The sequence below is a fragment of the Eretmochelys imbricata genome, chromosome 26 (assembly GCF_965152235.1).
Source record: "Eretmochelys imbricata isolate rEreImb1 chromosome 26, rEreImb1.hap1, whole genome shotgun sequence".
Classification (NCBI taxonomy): Eukaryota; Metazoa; Chordata; order Testudines; family Cheloniidae; genus Eretmochelys; species Eretmochelys imbricata.
The window spans coordinates 6665390-6689593 of record NC_135597.1 but is presented as its reverse complement, the minus strand read 5'-3'; the positions used below and the strand labels follow the sequence as shown (position 1 = coordinate 6689593).

General features: G+C 46.1%; 1 protein-coding gene across 1 annotated transcript in view; it reads left to right on the top strand.

The window, feature by feature from the left end:
• LOXL2 (lysyl oxidase like 2) overlaps nucleotides 1-24204 on the top strand; it is a 73467-nt gene that overhangs the window by 13501 nt on the left and 35762 nt on the right. Inside the window, exon 3 of the mRNA XM_077805624.1 lies at nucleotides 17962-18173. Within this exon, the coding sequence (XP_077661750.1) occupies nucleotides 17962-18173 (212 nt within the window). The remainder of the gene's footprint in view (nucleotides 1-17961; nucleotides 18174-24204) is intronic.

Here is a 24204-nt window from a genome sequence, read left to right as displayed (position 1 = left end):
AGAACCAGTAGCAGGGGAAAGCTGGTCATGGGGGTGAGCACAGCCCAGAGATGACCAAGGTTTTTGGCTGAAAACGGGACAGCATTTGCTCTGACCTGCTGTACCTCCATGTTATTTGATGCTTTAGCATTCCTCATAGTGTCCTCAAAGCCTACGTGTCCCATACGTGTCGGACAGCAGGTGTCTATGTCTACACTTAAAACGTAACAGCGGCACAGCTGTGTCACTGTAGCACTTCAGTGTAGACACTCACTACGGTGACAGGAGGGGTTCTCGTCACTTGAGATAATCCACCTCCTTTAGAGGCGATACCTAGTTTGATGGAACAAGTCTTCTGTCGACCTAGCGCTGTCTACACCGGGAGTTTAGACTAGCGTAGCTACATCTCTCCAGGGGTGTGGATTTCACAACGCTGACAGACATAGCTATTATGAAGAGAGTTTTCAGTGTAGACCAGCCCTGAGTGGAGCTCCTTTTGAAGCTGGACATTTCTACTGGGGATTGGGAGAAATTTGTTACTATCTATGGGTAAGAACTCTAATCATCTCAACAAAGCGTATACACACCCTGTCACAGACCCACTGCTGCTGACGTTGTGTCCCCAGTATTGCATTCATGGCTTGGTGAATCCAGGCCCCTCACTGTAAGCCAGGTGGTGAACTCTTGACACCCACTGGTACAGCAGTTGCCTCAGCTGTCCCGTTACTTTCAATAGGGTTTGTGATCTGGTCCTTTGGGAAGACTCATTGTCAGGCAACAAATGGGTTAAGAGAGAGACAGGCTGAAATGTCACAACCAAGAGTTAGTGATGGAAGATCTGCAACGAATGGCGAGACACCAGGCTAGAAAGAACAGATTTATCTTAGGGCAAATTTTCAACCATTCCAAAAAACCTCTTCATTCCTGCCAGATATTTTCTGTGGTCATGGCATGATTTACCCTTGAGATTTGTTCAAAGGATCATTTCTTGGGGGTGATCCTAAAAATGCACATACCAGAGCAGCCCCATGAATGTGCTGCTGGCTTGTGAGAATTAGCCTGCTGCCTCTTCTCCTTGGCTGTGCAAATACTCGGCTTTCCAACGTTAGGAAGGGAGTGTTTGCTCAGCTCTATTGGGAAGTTTAAATTACAGTGAGTGAATATTACAGAGGGAAATTTTCTCTCCTGGAAAAAAAAAAAAAAGTGTGTAGTCTAAATACCCAGACAGCGTCTCATTGATGTTACGAGAGCAGGGACCTGTGGCTTGGGCTTGTTTGCTAATACCTCTTTGCCTCTGTGAACCTTAAAAGGGAAAGGCAGGTAAATCTTTCTTTCACTGCTGAGAGTAGTCCCCTCTCTCCACTTCATCACTCTTACCTGTGTGTAATAGTAAGCAGCATGCCACTAAGGGGTTAAAAAGCAACAGTCTTGGAGTGGAAACATGGCAGGTGTGTGGCTAACCAAATTCTAATAGGGTTTCTGCATGTGAATGGAAAGGGAGCACAGAAGGAGTAGTGTGGAGCGCTTGTCAATGCTGAGCTTAGTGAGTGAAAAGACAGGCAAATTGAATTTGCGAATCTATTTACTGCAGTCTTTACATGTGTACTTACATGGGTATGGCTATACGTACATACACATAATAGAATACACATGGCCAAATTCATCCCTGGTGTAACTCCATTGTCTTCAGGGAGGTGGGTTTATCTCATTACGTTGTATCCACGTTTTAGAACTTAATCTGGATTCCATTTTTTAAACTCCAGATAAAGCTTGAAGCTGTGTTCTCTCTGATCCACATTAGTGGCCAGATTTATAGCTTGGAACTAACCATGATTGTGGAGCGTATAACCGAGGCTATTTGTAGTGGCATGGCTTCTAGACAGACAATAAGATTGATCGGATGCTTCTAAGGCCCTGCTAGCCGTAACCAGGGTGAGTGCCGGGGGAAAAAGTAAATCAGGTTGTTCTTGGGGGGTCAGTGTATGTCTATGAATACACTTGTGAATTGATCATTGGATTTCCTTGGGAGCATATAAGAAAGGAACAATAAGTGTTTTAAATACATACTCTGAGTAGCAATAATAGCTACTCTGGAAAATGTAAGGCATAGCAATTTTAGCTCCTTTCACCCAAGGATCTCCAAGCACTTTATAACCATTTAATTCAACTTTTCAATGCCCCTTTGTCCTAGATGCCCATTTTGCAGATGGTGTAAAGAAGCAAGAAAGGCTAAGGACCGGATTTTTCAGTGAATCGCTCAAAAACCACAGTAATGGAGGGGAAGCATTTGGAATAGAACCCAACAGTCCTGACTCCCCGTCCCTAGACACGCTGCCTTGCCCATTCCTCTGCTAATTTACAATGAAAAATTATACTGACCCAGGGTAGAACAAGAATGATCTAAACCAAACAATCTCTGCATCATGGGATTGATTTTTCAGTTACACTGAGGCCCCTTGACACCATTCCGGCAGTGTAAAGGTGCCTTCAAAGGTGGAAATGTACTCTGTACCTGCTTTAAGACCCCTTTCCATGCCAGAGTGGGGTAAAATGAGCCTTAATGTAAATGACAAACATTTGGGACTCGATTCTCAAAGGCTTCACCAGACGTTGGCAGCTGGCATCGAATTCGTTCTGATGTTTGTTGATGTTCTCCACAAAAGCATGAGTGAAGGATATAGGCTTTCTGCCGTAACTTTTCACAGCCTGCTTTTCAAATAGCTTGTCTCGCCACCTTGTGTTGTCTAAATATAGTTTAAACATACTTAGCAATTTTATGGTCTACAGTAACAGGATCCTACTATAATTTTTAAAAGTAGACACATGGTAGGTGTTGTTTTTTTTTTAAAGTATCTCAAAAACATCCTTTAAAAAATATTTAATTCTGCCCCTTCACTTAATATAGGATTCACTACTAAGTATACTTAATGGCTGCAGCTTTTAGATATCTGCAAATAAATCTGGGTCTAAATTCCAGCACTAGCTAGACTGTGGGTGGAACTGTCTGTAGGCATGGTTCCTGCCATGGGGAGGAACACAGTTAAGTCCTGCCTATGTTACAGCTTTTAACCATGTTATTCCGGGCTCTGTTGACTTGGTGGTGTTTGTAGTATATAAGCTGCTTCAGACATAACGATTTGGGACTCAGGATGGGATGTGCAAGATTTGGGGGGAACCTATCCTCTTACGATGTTCTGCAACTTCTAAATCTTCCTTACCGTCTAGTTCCTTTTGTATAAATGAATGAGGTTTTCCTGTGGGCATGGCAGGCTTTATCTAGTTGGTGGGATTCTAGGCTAGAAAATATGGCCAAGGGCCTGTTCTAATTTCCAGCACTGAAGAGTGATGTTCCATAGAGATGGTGTGCACTTCTGTCCAAAGCTTTCTCACGCACCCATCTCTGCAGTATCTCAGGAACCATAAACAAGAATTAATATTGTGGTCCAATTTGGCTGGCCACTCATAAGCTGCCTTGTCTTCTAAAAGGTCACTTCAGAGGGTGGTTCATTAATCCTCTGAGCCAATGAATGGAGTCATCTTGTTGATGATGAATAGAAGCGGGTGCCAGAACTGAATTGGACAGGTAGGCTGGTCTATCCCATCTATTAGGGCCGGCTCCAAAGCCTATACAATGAATGAAGAGTTTCCTATTGATTAAATGGGCTCTAGATCAGGCCATTAATGAACGCCCCTCGAAAGAATGACTTAATCGTTGGCATAGAGAAGTGCCCTAGCAGTACCAGTTTAGGGTAAGTTTAGACCAAAGTAGCTATTTTATACGTAGAAAGGAAATGTTTATCACTCTTCCCTATCTAGATTATGGCTAGAAGTGGACAAATAACATAAAAAGCTTGTCTCTCTCACCAGCAGAAGCTGGTCCAATAAAAGATATGACCTCCCGCATGTGGGCTCTCTAATATCCAGGGAATGACACTGCTACAACACCACTGCATACAAATAAAATATAGTCCTCTTAAAAGTTACACTGAACTTTAGGAATGGCTAGCCAAGGGGATACTGAGCTTTTTAAAGTACCTCTTGGCCATTGGTTAGAATCCAGAGCAAGTCACCGTCTAATGGTCTTCAATGACCCATGTGGCATGAGGTTGGTGGCTCTGAGTCTACCTCACGAAAAGCATCACCATGTTTTCCACTCAGCCTCAGCAAAGAGGCTAAAGGTGGAAAGGGTTACAGGGAACATCCTCTTCTCTCGCCCCTGGAGGGTTGTCCTTTCATGGTGAGAGGTGGCTGTGAGCTCCTCAGGGCAGGCAACTCTTCTGTGTTTCTGGGGAGCACGTAGCACACTCTGGGCACCAGTGCAAATAAATGATAAGTAACATGTGGGTGAAGAGAGATGCGTGAAGGAAATTTGGTATTGCTTTTACTCCTGTGTGTCCTTGTTCTGAGCAAAATGGAGGATCTCAGTCTGCCAGGCCAGCTCAAATCATTAGTATTTATTTATTTATTCATTCATATTATGGCTGCACCTTAGAATCCCAGTCATAGGCCAGAACCCCATTGTGCTAAGCACTGTACAAACACAGAACAAAAAGTTAGTCCTTGCTCCAAAGAGCCATGCAATCAACTAACTTGATTCCTACTTGTCAGAACGACAGCAGTACTGGTGAAAGTTGCTGACTTTTCAGTCCTGGAAACTGAAAAGCCCCATTTATCCACAGAGCAGATTAAATCCAGGATACAAGATTTCACATATACATCTTGCTTTCTGACTTACCCACTCTCAAGTATTCTTGACGTGAACAGTTTTATTTTCTTGTTTGTTATGGCAACTCTGTTTTACTCTTTCTCTGTGTCAGTTTAAATGTTTACTTCTCTCTAAATGCAAACCCGCCCGCAACATAAACCTGTGTCGGTGGGAGGGGGAAATCTGGGCATTTGTTCTTGCAGCCAAAGCCCAGACAAACATCAATTAAAGTGCAGCCATGTTAAACCAATGGGTTGGTTTAATGCTATAAATTTGCAGTGCTGCTTTCTGCTTGCTCAAGTGGTTCCTTCTGTTTGGGTTGTGGCTGTCACTTTGATGACCTGGGAGGGCGGTGGCTCTGATGGCAGGTTTGGTGGTCCCGTGCGGTCTCCTGACAGAAGTTCTGAGTTGGGCAGCTGATAGACCTGAGAAGGCGATGTTCTCTGGTTCGGAAAGGGACCGAGGTATAATCTGCTGCAGGTCAGCCTGAGTTTGCAAGTCCATCCAGCAGCAATGGCCTTGTTAGGTTTTCTCATGGGGAACAGTCAACCTCCTTCTATTTTATATTGCCTCCCCTGAAGCAACTTACCACCATTAATGAACTTATCCTCAGAGCACTTCTGCGAGGGAGACAAGTATCCTTCTTCTCTTGGACTGAAGCGACCACTTGTCACAATGAAGAATCTCCATGATACTGCGTGCTGCTATTCTCTGTCTCATGTCTGCCAGCTGATCCTCTCCCCTAGCATTTCCCCTTTGTCACCTCCATGCTGGCAACTTACAGTGCAAAGGGTGAGGCTGCTTGTGAAGCCCTTCACTGTGCAGCAAAAGCCTCTGCAATTTGTATTGCATTAGTTCCTAAAAGCTCCCAACGTTCACAAAGACCTCATCATGTTAGGTGCTGGGGTCCCTGCCTCGAAGAGCTTATAATCTAAGTAGTGGTCTTCGGGCATTGCTCCCTCAAGGCTCTCCTGATCTTAAGGGAGCTTCCATGTCCTACCTCATCTATATTACCGTGCTTACTTCACATCTGGGACACTGGGTTATTCTTAAGTCCATGCTACTCGGCAGAAGTATGTATGGGTGGTTCCATATGTTCAAACCAAGGCAGATCTCCTATACATTAGTGCATGGGGAATGGGTGGAGAAATAGTTTGGTTTTAAAAGTCACTTTAAGTATATGGAGTTAGTTGGGTAATGCCTTCGTTGTGATGAGGGAGCCGATAAACTCTTTGTTACCGTTGCCTTAATAAAGGAGAGGAGGACTCTCTGGGGTGCGCGTAGGGCTGTATGGAGACGTTTTTTGATAAAAAGTATAAATAGATGGCCAGTCTGTTGAGTCGCAACCCTCGTGACTTTGTGCTTTGGAAGCAAATACATCTTGGGAAGTGGTTTTTTAGAACTTGACGGTAACTAAAATAAAAAGATGTTTACGTAGCTGTGGGGACAGTGGGATAGGCCAGGCATTTGGAAAAGAAGCGTAAATAGAGAAGATGGATGAGGAGGAAGACGGTGGATCAGCAGTAGGTGAATTGCGGCTCTTGCCAACAAGGCTGGAGGACTGGAAAATTCAACCTTTAATTTACTTTCTAAGGTTTTATAAGGAGACAGCATAGCCCAGTGGATAGAGCACTGTTCTGTTCATGGCATGACCACTGGGCTGCTGGATGATCTTGGGTGAGTCACTTTGCTGCCTTGTGCCTCAGTTTCCCCATCTGTAAAGTGAGGATAATGATAGCTACCTCCTTTTGTAAAGTATTGTGAGATCTACTGATGTACAACATTAGATACAAGCTAGGTATCGCAAGAAGGTGGATTGTGTACCTACTTCTCCTCATGATCCAAAATATAATTAGTGCATATCTAGAATGGAGATGAATTTAAATTCCTACCATCTTATGAGGCTGCATCTTTCCATGTGTGCTGGTTTCACGAGCAGGATTCACACTTACATCTCTCGGGTGGTGATCTCACCAGGAACTTTTGCATTTTGACAGGTGTAAAAGGCCTCATCAGGCCCAGAAATGTATTTCAGTGCTGAGCTCAGCTTATTATTGGCCTGGCTACTCCTGAAGTGGTCATGAGGATGAAGGAAACACATGGCTTGGCCAGTGCTTTGATAATGAGCAGAGCTTTCATTCCCTTTGATTTCCTCATGTAGCTTCCTCCATTTTTAAAACGGCGTTGGAAGGAGCTGGCACCGTAAATGGATCAAACCTACTGCCTGATGTCTGGGTCCAAAAGAAGGATGAAGGGTTTTTCCCCCTGCTAGTCATATCTGTTTAAACAGTTTTGTGAAGTAATTTCAGCCAATGGTGTATTTGAGGACTGTTCGCTTTGATTTGCTAGTTGTTACTCATAGTGGTGCGTTTACTTGCAATATATTGTCCAGCCTGATCTCTTTGTGTGCTGTATAGTGTTCTAGACATGGTGTGGTCCCTGGTAAACGAAGGAGACAAAGCTGGAAGTCAAACTGTGTGGAAGTCTGTTTGTCTGTAGTATGCTTTCTTTAATAAATGCCTCCTGTTTAAGGTATGTAATGATATATGGAATCATACTACTAGTATGATTGGTCACCAAGATCACATGGAATTGTTCCTGCTACCTGATTGGATGACTAAAGCTTTCTAAAACAGGAGAACTGTGAGTACAAAATAATCAAAATTCCTGTTAGAGTAGAGACCCTGGGAATGTGTTAATGCAAGTATCCATACAAAGAATAGCTGTTTCCTAAACTTTCATGTGAATATATGCATGTATATTTGTGAATAAATAGTATCATGAACATGGTTGAACCAAATAGCTCCAAGCTACATCCAAACTAGCACTTCCAAGCATTGTTTCTGCAGTTCTCATTCAGCTCTAATGATGGTAACATAATATTAGAATGCACAGAGGCAAAATCCCACAACATGATGAATGGTCAAGGCAGAAATCCCCCTCTGGGCTTAGCTTGACCCTTCGTTTTAGGATAAGTCACCAGTTCAGAACCACTGACTCATAGTTATGTGTTGAAAAGCATTCAGCTTGCTTATCTGTCAATGAGCACAAGCTGCTCAGACTAGATCGTCCTATCAGTTCCTTAGCTGGCTCCCTCATGATGTAGTTGCGTGGGTGTATGTTTAATGTGGCAACTGAGCTTCCCTTCTGAAAAGCCCATCTGTTGTGGTTTGCTGAAGTCCCCTAAGATCCCTTCTCCTCTGGGATCAGTCTTTTTTTTTTTTTTTTTTTTAACTTTGACGGAAAGCCTGAGGAATGTCAAACTGGGACGGTTCAGCTGGGATGGAAAAAACTAGTTGAGCTGAAGTAGATAATGAAGGAAGACAGTCATTGCTCTTCTAAACAGAACGTTGTGAGCCTGCTAGCTAGGAGGGCAAAATGCATTAGCAGCTATTTACAGAGTGATGCTGTGGGCCCTGGGCCTAAGGATTTTAATTGCAAAAAGGATATAAACTGTCATTTCTTCTGCTTCCTCTGTAAAAACCAAGGGCTGTTCTGTGCTGGGGATCCAAGAGGGCAAAAGGAGCCTTCTCTATCCTCCCATCTTATGTCCCTGTGCATAGTTTAGTCTGATCTCTGTCCTTGTGCTCCTGTAACCTTGCCAGATTGCAGACCCTTGCCTTGACAGCTCCAGCACGTGCACCAGCTAGCAGGGGTGAGCCGACGTGCTGGGGAGCAAACGCTGCACCATTAGGCCAATACTGCTGCTGTGTGCCTTGGAGCCCCGGAGCAGCACCACGCTGTGGGAGTTTCCAAAAAGCCTAAGGGATTGTGGTGCCTAATTCTTTGGGAATTAGGCACTTCACTCTTGGAAAATCCCTGTCTAAAGCCATGATCTAGCCCCTTTGTGGCTATAGCAATACTAAAGGGAATAAACAAGCAGATTTTCTGCCACCTCCCTGATTTTGTTTTGTTTTGCTTTGCTTTTTTTAATGAAGTATGAATAGTGGATCCTGAGGGATGGGGACCAGATTCCCAGGACTAAGAAAGCAGATCCATTCCGATCCGTGCATTAATCTGCATCCACATGGGTGTTTAAATGACAGAACTGTCACAAGGAGCAAGTTGGGGGAGAGGCGATTAGTGGATATAGAAGGATATGTTTGTTTTGCCTAATGCAAAACAGATGGCAAATGGTGACAGGAAAAAATTTGAAGGTTGTGTGAGCCTTTTGCAATTGGATCTAAAGCTGTGAGAAAGCATCTGATTCAGACGGGGGAACCAAACCAGGTGAGATTCACGTGAACTTATTTGAAGCTGGGACTCTTTCTTGAAAACTCACAACAAAACTTTTATTTTTACTGTCTTTTGCACACTCTGAGGCTGAGATTTGTGGTTTGGTAACCACCCTTGGCTGCTGGTTACATGGTAGACAGTTGTATCCAAGGCTGTAGAGGAGGAGTGAGGAAACTCAATACAGACTTGAGAAAAGTGGGAGGAAGCAGGAGGGAACAAATAGATGGTTCAAACTGTTACAGTTCTTGGAATTGTAGTTTGATTTATGTATTTGCATTCGAGTAGCTCCTCGAGGTCTCAGCCAAGATTAGGTCCTCATGGTGCTAGGCATTATGCAAACACACACAAGAGACAGCCCTACTGTGAAGAGTTTACAATTCAATAGACAAGACAGGCAGAAAGTGGAAGAAAAGAGGTATCATTAACCCGTTTCAGGGACTGCATACTGGGTAATGACATGAGAGGACTCCCTGCTTGTAAAACTCAACTGGCTCTTTATTAAGAGAACTGTTTACAGAGATGTTGCAGCTAGCATTCTAGCCATGTGCATGCAGACTGACTTGGTGCTTCCTCCAGAGTCTCCACTCCTGCAACCTGTGCTCCAGATTTCCATAGCCCCATTGTGCAGAAGGGAACTCAGGCACAGACACACAAAGTGATTTTCCTAAGATCTCACAGGTGTCTGTGGCAGAGTTGGGAACTGAACCTAGCTCTCCTGAGTCCCAATCCAGTGCCTAGCTTTCCTCCTGTTTACATCAGTCTAGTTTGGAGTGGTGTTTTACTTCACTCAAACCCATTCAGCTTTAGTTGAAAGTGAGTTGTTTTTGGCAGAGCCATTGCTTAAAAACCATAGCCAAAGATCTGTAGGGCTTTCTCTTGTACTTAATCCACTTCCTCCTCCTGCCTTGCTTCAGTGGGGTCTTCATACCTTTCTTGGGTAAAACAGCTTAAATCAGGGAAGAGAAAATCTGTTGCCCTGGCCTGAGGATTACTTGTTGCTTGTGTGTTGGTGCGCTCTCTCTCTCTCTCTCTATCTCTCTCTCTCTCTCTCTCTCTCTGTCTGCCAAAACTACATTTGGATAAAACAAGAAGCGCAGTTTGTGGAAAGGTGCCAGACAAGGAAGGAACAGACTCATTCATCTTGGTGAGTGGGGTTAACAATGCAAGAAACAGGATCGTTTCAGAGAGAAAGTAACGCTACAGATATTAATACAACTGCTAGAGCTGGCTACATATAAAATATACGGGTGGGATGTTTAAGAAGCAGAGAGAGGCTGAGGTTTTGGATCCAGGTCGGGATTAGGCTAGTACTTGAATTCCAAGCCAAAGGGGAGCTGAGGTTTGGGATAGACGGGACAGCATCTCATTCTCAACAGCTGTTGGTGTGAATGGGTGGAAGTCATGCAAAACTGGCTGAATAAAAGCTCCAAAGGGGAGGGCTTGTTATGCAAGAGGCATGGTAATTCAATATGTTCCTCAATTCTCTTGTTTTTATCTGTCCTCCACCCCTGCATCAGGAAGATGGCTATTTGTGAGAACCCTTTTACAGTAAGGGAAGTGTTACCTAATCATTACATGTGGGACTGGGTGAGCCAAGGGTTCTGGGTTTTACTCCTTATGCTGTGCTGAGCCCCACAGCTCCAGATGAAGCATGTGGGTCTCCAGCCTGTCTGAGAATAAGGCCTCAGTTTCCCCATCTGTAAACAGGGTAATATCTGATTAATAAAATGCTTTGGAATCTGCAGACTGGGAAGTCTGGTCTTGTAAGAGGGTGGCTTTATTGCTGGTGCACTGGACTGGGTTCAAGTCCCTGGTCTACCACAGACACCCTGTGTGACCTGGGGCAAGTCACGTAATCTCTTTGTGCCTCAGTTTCCCATTGGTAAAGTGTGGATGATGATCATGCTTCTTTTCTCCCATACGTTTTACCTGGTCTGTTTAGACAGTAAGCTCTTTAGGACACTGACTGTCTCTTGCACTACGTATGGAGCCCCTAGCACAGTGAGGCTCCATCTCGCCTCTCGGTGCTAATGTCATACACATAATAATAAGGGTGCATGATTGATTTTCAGTGGGTTCAGGTGCTTCATTTCCTTGGGCTCCTTTGGCAATCCCAGTGAGCACCCAGCACAACAGAGCCCCAGGGGGTTGCTATGTGCTACTATAATAGAAAAATAAATACCGTATTGTTCCCATAAATGCACTCTGTGTCGATTGATCTCTTTCTACATGTGTATGTTAAATACGACAATAGTCGTTTAAACAAGAAATCTGCTCTGGCTATTAAATGTTGTGGTTCCTTCTGAATTTATGAGCGGTCTGTTTTCCGCAATAGTCTGGCTGTTCTAGACGTTGGTGTTGGAAGGATAAAGCGCGTGTCTGTCTACTCGCATTGTCACTGACTACGCACCAATTCAAGTGCAACCAACAGAACCCTGCAGTGGGGAGAAACCATTGAAATCCATACAGAGTTGCAGGCATGGAGGCGGGGCATCTTACCAGTCCTTTTAAAGAGTTCCCTGAGAAAGCTGTATTTAGTTGTTTTGATTATTCCCCACCTTGTCCCCCCTTTAGTTTTCCAATGATTCTGCCGTTCTTGATTCTGTCTATGGAAGTTTTGCTTGAGTAATTACTTCAGGGTTAGATCCATGGTTAAAGCAATTGAAGGGTTGTATGGTTACAAATAGATATAGAGAGAACAAATGGGGGGAAATAGATGTGGCTTATACTTGGTCTTCAGGCAGATCATGAAATGATGTTTCGCACTGGCCAGTTATAGCCATTTGGAGATTGAAGTATAAAAAGGAGGATTTATTTCCTGCTAATTTGATTTTTTTTTTCTCCTTGGCTAGGACAAAATACAAATCAGAACAAATGAAGAGTGGCTCTATATAAGCTGAGTACAAGTCAGTATGGCTGGCTGGCTAGTTTATGTATTTTGGTGCATGAGCCTCTTCTGAGAGAGGGACGTATGACTGGAGCCAGGAACTCCTGAGTTATTATCCTGTCTCTGACATGGATTTCTTTCATGGTCTTGGACAAGTCACTTAAACTCTCAGCACCCCAGTTTCCCCATCTGTGAAATGGGAAGATAGAGGAATAGTGATGTGCCCAAGTGAGACCGTGGCACATCTGGGAATAGAGAACCCCCAGGGTCCTGACTCCTAGTTCCTGGATCTGGCCAGTAGACCACAACCTCCTTACAATCAGTCACTGGTACAGCTGGGATGTGTGCCTCTCACTCCCTAGACCACTTTCCCACTCCCTAGGACATCAGCACTGTCCCGGGAACAGCTGCAGGACTAACTACAAAAGCAGAACTTGGGCCAGTAGATTTTATTTTTTTAAATAACCTTCCTAAGATTGTAATTCCTTCTCTTGGGGTTTTGTTTGGGTAACTTGGGAGAGTCTCCAATGGGAAATTGCTGGCTTCCGTCTTTGCCTGTTGCTCTACTGTTGGAAATCCCTGGTATGCCCCAGTGAGGCACAGCGTGTTTGTAGCCTTTCCGTGTTAGGATGCTCTCAGCCCTTTTTTTGTTGTTGTTTTTTTCTAACGCACATATTTGTCCCTTGAAAAAACACAGTTCACAGAGCGAATGGTTTAGCTCTAAGGGAGTAACTGGCTCATGGTTGCTGGCTAGAGAAAGGATTGTCTTGTGAAGCCATTGGCCTAGACCTCGAGGTCTGGGTTCAGTTCCTTGGCTCTGCCACGGTGTCTCTTGGGCAAGCCACTTGGTCTCTGCCTCAGTTCCCCCTCTACAAGACAGAGTTAATAACATTCCCTTGCTCCCACCTTTTGTCTGACTTCTCTGTTTAGATGTTAAACTCTTCAGGGTTTTCTGCTATTAGGTTTGTTTTCACGACCTAGCACAATAATATTAATCCCTAGATCTTACCCAGCACTTTTCATCAGGAGCTCTTGAAAATGCTTCATGAAGGAGGTCGGTATTGATATCCCTGTCGCAGATGTGGAAGCCTCCTTCTCAGCTGGGGCCTGTAGGCTGCACCATAAAAATAATGAATAGTTATAATGGAGAGGCAGGGTCTAAGTGGGTGCAATATGGGAACAAGGATCCCAGCTTTTTTGTTGTTGGCCAGGATAAGGACTGGCGTATATTCAACATCTGGGATTTGCACCAGGCATCGTTCAGATGAGACTCACGATTGCTGTTGTGGGCCTTCCTCCCAGGACGAAGGGCATTCTAGAAGATGGCACATCTGGGAGACCGTCCTTTGTTGTAAGGGCTTGTCTCCTCCATCCAGTTGAGTGCAGGCTTCTGAGCTGCAGAACATTGCTGAGTTTTGAAAATTCAAGTAAAATGGAAGCGGCTCTAAATTGGAATATGTGGGTGGATTTTTAACCCTGAAGTTTTGATTCAGAAGTTTTCTTTCAGGGGGCGGGGGGGGGGGGGAATAGTCAAGTATAATGAATTGAATACACAGTGAGTGATGCTGATGTGCAGTGATGAGCTGCCAAAATCTTAACAGGTTCCCTCCTCACCCCATGAGGGGTCATTGCCAACCCCTGCCTCCCCGAGACTCCTGCCCCATCCAACCCCCCCGCGTTCCTTGACGGCCCCACAGAACACCTGCCCCATCCACCCCTGGCCCCTGACCGCCCCCAGAACCGGGTAGGAGGGTCTCATGGGCCACCGTAGTGGGTGCCCACCCCACCCCTAAGAGCTAGAGGCACCTGCCGGAGGGCAAGGTGGGGAGTCCCGGAGGTGCTTACCTGGGGCAGCTCCCAGGAAGCATCCAGCAGGTCCCTCTGGCTCCTAGGGGATGGGGAGCATAGCCAGAGCATAGCTGGAGCACCCACGGGGAAAATTTGGGAGGGCTGAGAAGCAGGCGGCGGCTTCCCGCTCAGGCCGAGGGTGGCGGAGGAGAGTTGGGGCGGGGAGCAGTTCCCCTGCATCTCCCCACCCCCCCCTTGTTACCTGCTGCGGCACGGGCAGCCCTCCTTGTGCGCCCCACCCCAGCTCACCTCTGCCTCCCTGGGCCTGAGCGGGAAGCTGCAGCCTGCTTCTCAGCCTGCCCCAGCTTCCTGCGCGAACAGCTGATTCGTGGGAAGCCTGGGGGGGGCGGAGAAGCAGAGCGGAGGTGAACTGGGGCGGGGAGCTGCCGGTGGGTGCTCTGCACCCACCAAATTTTCCCCCTGGGTGCTCCAGGGCTGGAGCACCCATGGAGTCAGTGCCAAAGGTGCCGCTTTTTGGCCGGTTAAATGTAGAAGCCCTTTTAGAACCGGTTCTCCCTCGCGGAACAACTGATTCTAAAAGGGCTTCTACATTTAACAACCGGTTCTAGCGAACCGGCTCCAGCTCAACACTGCTGACGTGGCTATTTGTGGATAACTTGCTAATAGAGCCGTATGGGGTAGATGTGCTCTACAGTCATGAAAACATAAGAGCGGCCAGACTGGGTCAGACCGAAGGTCCATCTAGCCCAGTGTCCTGTCTTCCGACAGTGGCCAGTGCCAGGGCCCCAGAGGGAATGAACAGAACAGGGAATCAGCAAGTGATCCATCCCCTGTCACCCATTCCCAGCTTCTGGCAAACAGTGGCTAGGGACGCCATCCTGGCTACTAGCCATTGATGGACCTACTCTCCATGAATTACCTAGTTCTTTTTTGAACCCTGTTTATAGATGGAGAAGTTCCATTAGGCTACCTAGTCCACTTTCCCTGCTGCCAGTGCAGATTGCCCCCACTGCTCTTATGATCTCAAGTGCTTTTCCCAGTACAGTTTTAGGCTCTGATTTTTTCCAAACAAGATCTGAGGGATTTAGACACCTCGCACCAATTGGAATGGGATGCCTCCCTACCCCTTGTGCCTTTTGAAAATCTCCCCCTTAAATAATAACCTGTACTAGATTTTATATAAAAATTTTTGTCCCTAGATATCAAAGCCTGTTACAAAGGGGCATGAGGACATTGTATCCCTTATTTTACAGATGGGCTTTTTTTGTAGATATGTCCAAGGTCACTCACTGGGTCAGATGGGACTAGATCATCCCGTCTGGCCTATCCACTGGGCCGTGATGCTGCCTCAATAGCTCAAGCAATGGCGCTTCCTCTGTATTCAACCTTTCTTTGTCCCGACTGCCTCCCCTCCCCACTAATATAATGGTAAATGGTCAAAATCTGATATGGGCAAATCCTCCCCAACCTATTTTGAAATGGGCTCTTGTCTTCATTATGTAGCTAACGTAAATGATTCTGAACACTGGCTTGACATCAGGAGACCATTTCAGGAAGTGCTCCATAAATATACCCTATATTGACTGACTTTAAGGGCTGAGTACTCCCTTGGCAAAGCTGTGGCCGGGCGTTTGCTGCAAGAAACACTCGGCCAAAGGATCTCGGCCGCTCCTCGTGAAATCTCAGTGGGTAAGAAATGAGGTTTCCTCTCTGGAAATGCCTTTCTATCACCTGTATCTACAGGTAAACCTGCTCCTTGGCAATGTATCCATCTTCAAGGTTAAGAGTCGGGAGGCTTTTATAAGATGGACTGCGAAAAGAGAGTCTAGATTTCAAATCCAGCCTTTGGAGACACAGCAAAGTTCTAATACTCCCTGCCAGGACGATATGAAGCTGTGCAGTGTTTCAGGAGACTCTACCAGATCCTAACAGGGAGGAGGGGGCCTCATGGTGCAAATGAGTTTTCCAGATTTGTGCTGAAAGAGCCACACAAATATATAGTCTTGCTATCACCTTCTACTTTGCAGTAAGGATCCTTGCATTGAGGTGCACAGGAAAAAGGCCCTAGTGCCCTATGAGCTGGGATTTTCAAAGGGACCTATTTCAGGTACTCTGGCTATTTAAATAGTGTTAGCCCTATTTTAAAGGGGGGTACACTGAGGCAGAGAGAAGATAAGCAATTTGGAGCAGGGACTGTGTTTTGTTCTGTGGTTGTATAGCACCTAGCATAATGGGGTCCTGGTACATGACCTGGGCTCTTTGGTGCTACTGTAATACACTACATAAATAACGAGAGGTGTAGGCCAAATTTTTTAAAAGTGACCCCTGGTTTTGAGTGCCCCCTTTGAGACACAGTACGGTTGAATGTTAAGTACCCACAACTGCAGTTAAAGTTAATGGGAGCAACAAGAGGTCAACACCTCTGTACGATCAATGCCTAGGCATTGTCAAGCCAGTGGATCAAAATGAATGGAAATGAAAATACAGTCTAAGTGAGTTGCCCGAGGTTACTGAGTGAATCGGTAGCAGAGCCCACCAGCAAATGCAGGGATCTGGGCTGAGTCCCCTCCTCTCAACACACTAGGCCAGAGCCTCAGCCAATTGACTTTGGTGAAGTAACATCTGTTTGCAGCAGGTGAGGATCCGGCCCGTGGCCTGTAGTTTAGCAAGTTACACATGGCAACCACATAACCAAATGCGGGTTCCCTGGATTCTTCCTATCCAGGGCAGATGTGCGGCTTCCATTTCTAGGCAATCCAAACGTGACCTTTCCTGCCTCTAGCAACTTGTATTTTTAATTGATCGCAGTGGATCAAAACAGCACGTGTTCCTTTAAAGTGCTGGGCTTTGTTCACGTTTAAGTGTTTAAACTTGGGGAGGGGAGAGGAAGAATTCCACAGCTGTGATGTAACCATTGGGAACCATGTACTTTTTATACTGTTGACAAGAAAAAGGACTTCTTGAAGTTTTATATAAACTTCCATTAGCTTTTTAATTGCTTGCCACAGTGGATTTTCTGAGTTCTGCTGTACAGTATTCCTGCCCTCACGCAGGCTCAAAATGTTAACTCCATGTGGCCGTTGTGACTCATCTCCTGTCCCAAGTGCATTTCATCTAAAGGAGAAATCCAGTTTGAGCAAACAGCGAGTACACGCAAATAACAATGGGAGAGACCCACTTTTAAGATTTCTGCTCTTGGTGGATGAAAGGAGGGAGGAAGGAAAGCCCAGGGGCTTGCATGCTAGCTTGGAACTTGAAACATCTGGGTTCAATTCCCTGTCTGCCTCAGGACTTCCTGTGTGTGACCCTGGGCAAGTCACTGTGGGTATGTCTACACTGCAATTGAAGGTGTGATTGTAACATGTGCTAATGTTAATCTAGTTAACATGGGTAACAGTAGTAGTGTAGACATAGCGGCATGGGCTAGCAACCTGAGTACTAGCCCGTCAGGGACCTTGGGTACTTGTGGTACCTGGGGTCCATAGTGAGGAAAGTGATGCACAAATACATTGCTGTGATTATATGAATTTCAGGCCCAGCTCACTTTTTATGCTTGAGGGCAGATCCTCAGCTGGTGTAAATCCGCCTAGCTCAGGCCCACGCATGTGAGTTAAGGCACAAAGCAAGTCACACCTAAAATGCAAAGACATTATCTACCTTTTTTCCCCATTACAGCATGCGAAATGCTGCAACACAGTATGGAACGACGCAGCTGTTGCTGGCAAGCACAGAGTAGGCGGGGGAACCATTGCAGTTGGATCTTCAATTGTGCAGACGTTTGTAAAGTTTCCCTTGGTGCTCAGTGGAGAGGACATTTTTAAGCAAGCTGGAAAAACTGAAAATAAAAATATGGCTCTGCTATGGCCAAGGGTGGGGATGTTAAATGAAGTAGACTAAAATAAAAATATTATTTAAACAACAAAAATCTCATGTGAAGGATCTTTTTAGAAACTCCAGAAATGTCCTATTTGTAAAGGTCCATCCGGCCATAATACTTTTTGCATCATTTATATATATATGATGTTTTTTGTCCGGGCACATTAAGGTCCTGTACATAGGTAGGTAAAGTATCATCGCTTTTGTAAGCTGGAGAAACAGACACTGAAAGATTAAATGACTTTCCCAGGGTTGCCCAGAAGGTCAGTGGGGGAGTTGGGAACAGGACCTTCTGGACTCCTTGTGCTGACTTTGCATAAGCCACTTTGTCTTCCCTGGGTCTGTTTATTCAGCTGGAAAACAAGTCAGGTGGAGAACCCAGGTGCCCTGACTTCCAGTTCCCTGAGCTAACCATTCGAACCTGTTGCCTTGCTACAATGCATCCCTAAAATACCCTTTTTACCCTTAGAACATGAACATCCAGGTGGAGGACATAAGGATCCGAGCCATTCTTGCTACCTACCGCAGGCGTGTACCTGTTACAGAGGGTTACGTGGAGGTGAAAGATGGAGGGAACTGGAAGCAGATCTGTGACAAACACTGGACCGCGAAGAATTCCCGAGTCGTCTGCGGCATGTTTGGATTTCCGGGCGAGAGGAAATACAATGTCAAGGTCTACAAGTAAGAGGGGATCTTTTTATAAGCCTTGGTCGTGTTTCCCGAACACTCGGGCCTTGTTCAAAAATGCAAATTTCAAATTACAGCAGAGACCTAGAAGTGGGCAAACCTCGGCTGGTTGCTTCATTCCTGTGGATCAGATTTTACTTCTGTGTAAATATCTTAAATGTAGGGCACTTCCGTTTGTAACCAGGGGTGCGTGAGGCCAGTTTGAGCCCAACCTTTTGGAGGAGATAAAGTGTAGTATCTGTTTAAAGTCAGATAAAAAGATGGGCTTGGTTCACTAAGTCTTTCTATTTCCAACTACTAGATAGTTCTATTCTTTCTTTGTTTCTTTCTTTCTTTCTTTCTTTCTTTGTTTCTTCTGGCATGGGCTCTGTGTGTGTGTGTGTGTGTGTGTGTAACATATGTATATGACTGCGGTCTGAGTCCTGCATTTAGATCTTCATGGTGGCCCATCAACCTCAAAGAGAGCCTGAGCAGGCATAGAGGTCCTTTTGCATAGATCCAGTTGTAGGATCACGGCCAGTGCATGCAGCGAGGGCAGTTTTAACTGATTGGAACTGCAGTAAGCCGGGTCCTTGTTTTGTTTCATAACGCAAGATTCCTCATTCACACGACTGCATAGAATTCAGGGTTTCATACCTCGGATAAAATGTTTACCCAGGGTTTACCAAGCTTCTCTGGCATTTGCCTCTCACCTGGGCTTACCCTCCATAGTTCCTGGGTGTCTGGGCTGCCAACTCACTGAATTTAAGGATTGTGAGTCAGTTGCTAGGAGAAACTTTCCAATAATTCTCCCGCTGCTCAGCTCAACTGGAGTTAGCAGCTTTGGGAGCCCTTCAGTAGCCAGGCTGCTGGCTGCCGTCCCTGTATTCAGCACGTTAATTAGCCCTGCTGTGAACAGGGTTAGATGACACACTGCTTGAAATGTCGGTAGCCTGTCTATGCTAGGCCTCCCAACATGGCTGCTGCCCGTGGATCAGAAATGAGGTTAGCAATGGTGGCACGTTGGTCAAGTGTCCCTACTGTAAACAGGGCTTTACTCCTACTTCATAGTGCGCTTTCTTGCAATATCCACGGAGGGCATAAAATGAGGGAAGAGAATGGGGGTTATTTAGTCCGCAGAGAGAAGAGCGAGGGGGGATTTGATATCAGCCTTCAACTACCTGAAGGGGGGTTCCAAAGAGGATGGAGCTCGGCTATTCTCAGTGGTGGCAGATGACAGAACAGGGAGCAATGGTCTCAAGTTGCAGTGGGGGAGGTTTAGGTTGGATATTGGGAAACACTATTTCACTAGGAGGGTGGTGAAGCACTGGAATGGGTTATCTTGGGAGGTGGTGGAATCTCCATCCTCAGAGGTTTTTAAGGCCCGGCTTGACAAAGCCCTGGCTGGGATGATTTAGATGGGGTTGGTCCTGCCTTGAGCAGGGGATTGGACTAGATGACCTCCTGAGTTCTCTTCCAGCCCTAATCTCCTATGATTCTATGATCCCTGGGGAAAAGCCTGCAGTGTCCTTTTGGCTGCATGCAGAACAAAACCAGCAGGAATTCTGACTGTCCCCTGCGAGCTAACATGCTGCAGATTTGTTTTTGTCTCCAGCTAGTAACATAAACACATTTTGCTCTTTACAGTTTACAATAAGGCAGCTGCAAAATAGCTTATGCTAAGAAATCATCCAGTTTCTCCCCCCAAGTCCGTGATCTATGGAGCTGGACCAGGGACTAAGCTGGTGGGGGAGGATTTTATTAATAAGAAGCAATAGTTGTCGTTTTTCTGCTTGTTCCTTTAGCTCACAGGAGGGCTGTTTCTCTAGGTTCCTGTTGGAGTTGACTGGCTGCGTTTCATGTTTCTCATTAGTGAGATGAAGATGAAGGGTGGAAAAGGTCCTGGGGTTGGAATACTGTAAAGCGGCAAAGCAACACAAATAAAATGCCCAAACTAGAATTTTTTTCTCTGCGTCTAAGGGATACGAGCAGTGAGGTAGTAATTGCTACCAGGTGGTCTCATGTTTTGTTCTGGACTATTGGAGTAGAGGAACACATATTTCCATCCATGCCCGTTTTCCTTCCTGAGCTAAAGAGATACCTCCTCTCACAGTCGTTGTTGTGCTCCTGCACTGCACATCAGAACCACATAATCAATTCGCTCTAATAAGACAAAGCAGATCCTTCCTGCTCTGCACTTAGAGGTGTTTCCAAGAAGGATGGTATCATTTTAACGGTTGGAAGCAACTGTACTTACTAAATGATGGCTTGGTAACTTTCCTTCATCAACATTCCTTCATCCCAACTTTCCTTGGTAACTTTCCTTCATCCCTTGTGCCAGGGAGATTTAGGCTAGATATTGGAAAGCTTTTCCTAACTAAAGGATAGTTAAGCACTGGAACAGGGTTACCTAGGGAGTGTGTGGAATCCCCATCATTGGAGGTTTTTAAGAACGGGTTAAACAAGCAGCTGTCAGGGATGGGCTAGGTATTCTTAATGCTTCCTCAGCATGGGGGGATGGACTTAGAGCAGGGGTTCTCTAACTTTGTTGCACTGTGATTCCCTTCTGACAACAAAAATTACTACACGACCCCAGGAGGGGGGACCAAAGCCAGAGCCCACCCGAGCCCTGCCAAAACCCAAACCCTCCCGCCCCGGGCCGGGGGCTAAAGCCTGAGCCTCACCACCCCGGGCAGGGGGGCCGAAGCCCTTGGGCTTCGGCCCCCCTGCCTGATCTCCAGGCAGGGGGCCTGTAACCTGAGCCCCACCACCCAGGACTGAAGCCAAAGCCTGACCCTGGGTGGTGGGGCTCTGGGTTTGGCCCTGGGAGGTGAGGCTCGGTCTTTGACTTCAGCCCCAGGCAATGCGGCTCGGACTTCAATTTTGGCCCCAGACTCCAGCCAGTCTAACACCAGCCCTGGAGACCCTATTAAAACTGGGTCGCAACCCACTTTGGGGTCCCAACCCACAGTTTGAGAACCGCTGGCCTAGATGACCTCTTGAGGTCCCGTTCAGCCCTACAATTCTATGATTCTGTGTGCATCATGTCCACCAAGATGCCTTTGGTCTCTCTGAGGTGAGGGTCGTGTTTCTAGGTACATGTAGTATCTTTCCGTATGTTATCTATTAAGGATGGGGTTATTTACCTTGAAGCCTTGTAAGCTGAATCTTGTGTGCAGGTGCACAGTTATGGATGGGATAAAGTATGCTCTGTCTGTATAGATATATACTGGGTATACGGGTGTGTGTGTGTGTGTGGATTAGGATATTCAGATCAGGGATTTTTGCATATTTCTAGTGCATAGAAAAATAAATAATACCGCATCATTAACCCGATTTTACAGATGGGAGAAAAATAAGGCAGAGAGATTGAGCCTAATTTTCAGAGGTGCTGGGTATCACACTTTGAGTTGTGGATACTCTAAATACCAGCCTCTGTGTGACTGTTCTAAAGTCACACAGTAAGTCACTGGCTGAGAACCTGGCTCCTGTTCCCCTGCAGTCTCCCCCTTGTATCTGTTTCAGGCCCATCTACAGGTAAAAGGGAGAACTGGTATATGAGCTGTTGACACCCAAATAAAGATATTTGGAAAATGTGTTGAGTATTTTCCACAGTGTTGGAACAGCCTGGGGTGTGATTGTGCCAAAGGGAGGAGAAGTTTGAATTGTGTTTGTACTTTTCCTAAGTACAGATCTATCAGACTGGCAGTTTTATTGGATTGTCACATCTAAAAGAATTGTTTCCCTTCCCATGGCGTGGCGTGTGTGCCCAAAGTTACTGGAACCCTGCATTTAATGCATTAAGACTCCTTATTAGGGCAAAGCTGTATTGAATAGTGGCGTGCCAGGACTAAGTAAAACTCCAAGTGTCCAGCCCTGTGGGCCTTGTAAAATCAGGGCTAGTGTCTTCAGGGGTAGTTTCTGCTTCGATCACTCTAAAGTCCTGCTCAGGAATCCAGGTCATCTGTGATATCCTGCAAATCCAGGGCTCATCCTCCTTTCTGTAGCTCAAGGGTCGGCAACCTGTGGCATGCGTGCCAAAGGCGGCACGCAAGCTGATCTTCAGTGGCATTCTGCTGCCAGCCAGGGTCCCGGCCGCTGGCCCCGCTCAGTCTGCTGCTGGCCTGGATGGATGGAACCCCGGGCTGGCAGCGGGATGAGCGGGGTTGGCAGCCGGGACCCCAGACTGGCAGCAGGCTGAGCGGCTCAGCTCGCTGCCCGTCTGGGGTTCTGTCTGCCGCCCGTGCTGCCGGGCTGGGGTTCTGTCTGCCGGCCCCTGCCAGCCGGAGTCCTGGCTGCCTGCCCCGCTCAGCCTGCTGCTAGTCTGGGGTTCCATCGGGAGGGCCCCTGTAAATGTAAAATTTATTACTGGCACGTGAAACCTTAAATTAATGAAGACTTGGCACGCCACTTCTCAAAGGTTGCCGACCCCTGCTGTAGCTTATTCTGCCCACCTTTGAGTCCTATTGCGTAGTGGTTTGAGGAAGGAAAGATTTCATCCCTCCCTGGTTATGTTGAATGAGCCTCTTTCTCAACTGAGTATCAAGCCCTGTAGAGTTTTTCTCATGTCTCAGGCTTTGCGTGGCATAATTTGTAACTAGCCTTTTCCCGAGACTGAAACCTTTCACACTGTTATCCCGCAGCTGGGTAACCAGATTTCAGATCCGGTTCCTAAACCGGCTTCATAATACTGCAGGTTAGGGATTGCAAACACCCCCTTCTAGACCCACAGTAATCCCCTTTCCTGCTAACTGCAGCTTGGTGGGCTGAGCTAGCAGATATTCGGCTTTGCTTCTGCACCATGGTGGGAGGTAAAATAATTTGCAGATAGATCCTGCTTGAAAGAAAACAACTTAGCTCATCATCTCTTGCTGCCAAAATTTTATTCGTCAATATAACTTAGCTTCTCCATTTGATGGCACAATTTCTGTTAAACAAACCTCAGTACATTTTCAATGCTTCTGTTGCTCCTTCAAAGCTATTTATTTAAGAGCTTTCATAAATTCATCTCCCAAACCCCTGTTCTGGTGGTGGAAGGGGAACAGTATTAGTTCCATTTTACAGGTGGGCAAATTGAGGGAAGATAGGTTTATGTTCGGATATCCTGAACCTCTGCAACTCTCACTGGAGTGAGCAGGAGCTCAGTCCAAGATGGTCAAGAGAGTATAAGAACTGGGAATAGAACTCAGGAGTTCCTGCCTTTCTGACCTGTATTCACATCAAACCATTCCTTTCTCATCTGTGGTTGAGAGCTGCCCTCAACCTTAAAATCATAAGATCATAAACCTGTGTTTGAATTTATGGGGTAATGCATTGCGCCCCTCTCTGGAGAATAAACCTCTGCTGGTTTTTGCTGGGAAAGAAAGATCCCCAGTAGGCAAAAGGCAACAGATCTGGCAGCTCCTCTACCCTGCTGCACAAGGCTGGAGAAAGGATACTTGCTAACGTGTGCAGATGCCTGCCCCGGGGAAAGTTAGTCAGGGGTGGAGATGCTGTCTTTCAGCAGAGCCAGAAACCGGTGTCTCAGGCCCACTGAATCCGAGGGGAGAGTATTTGATTGATTTTTCCTGTTAATCCATCTGAGGACAGGATTAGCTCCCCATAAATTCCCGAGGATGCTCCATGCTTACCTACAGCAGGTGGCCAAAATAATCGGTTCTGTTCATTATACCATGGAGGAATTTTCCCCAGTGACTTTAGCTGGCTGTAGCCACTGGTTTATGCTCTTCTGCAATGAAAGCCGTTTATGTGGACCCTTGTCCCTCTCACACCGTTCCTAACAAAGCAGGATTGCTCTCAGCTGAATCTTGAGACTTCCCTCATACTTGTGTTTCCATTAGAGCTGATAGAGAGACAGTTCAGTGGATGGTAAAGTTCAGTTTTTAATGACCCATTAAAACACACTCAGTTGATTATGTCTCTTAAACTCTCAGGACCTGAGTCTTTATTCATATCCCTTTGGCTTTGGTAGAGTTACTCCTGATTTATGCCAGTGAAGTTTGGATAGGGTCCTTTCTGTATCATCAGTGCCAGATAGTCTTCAATA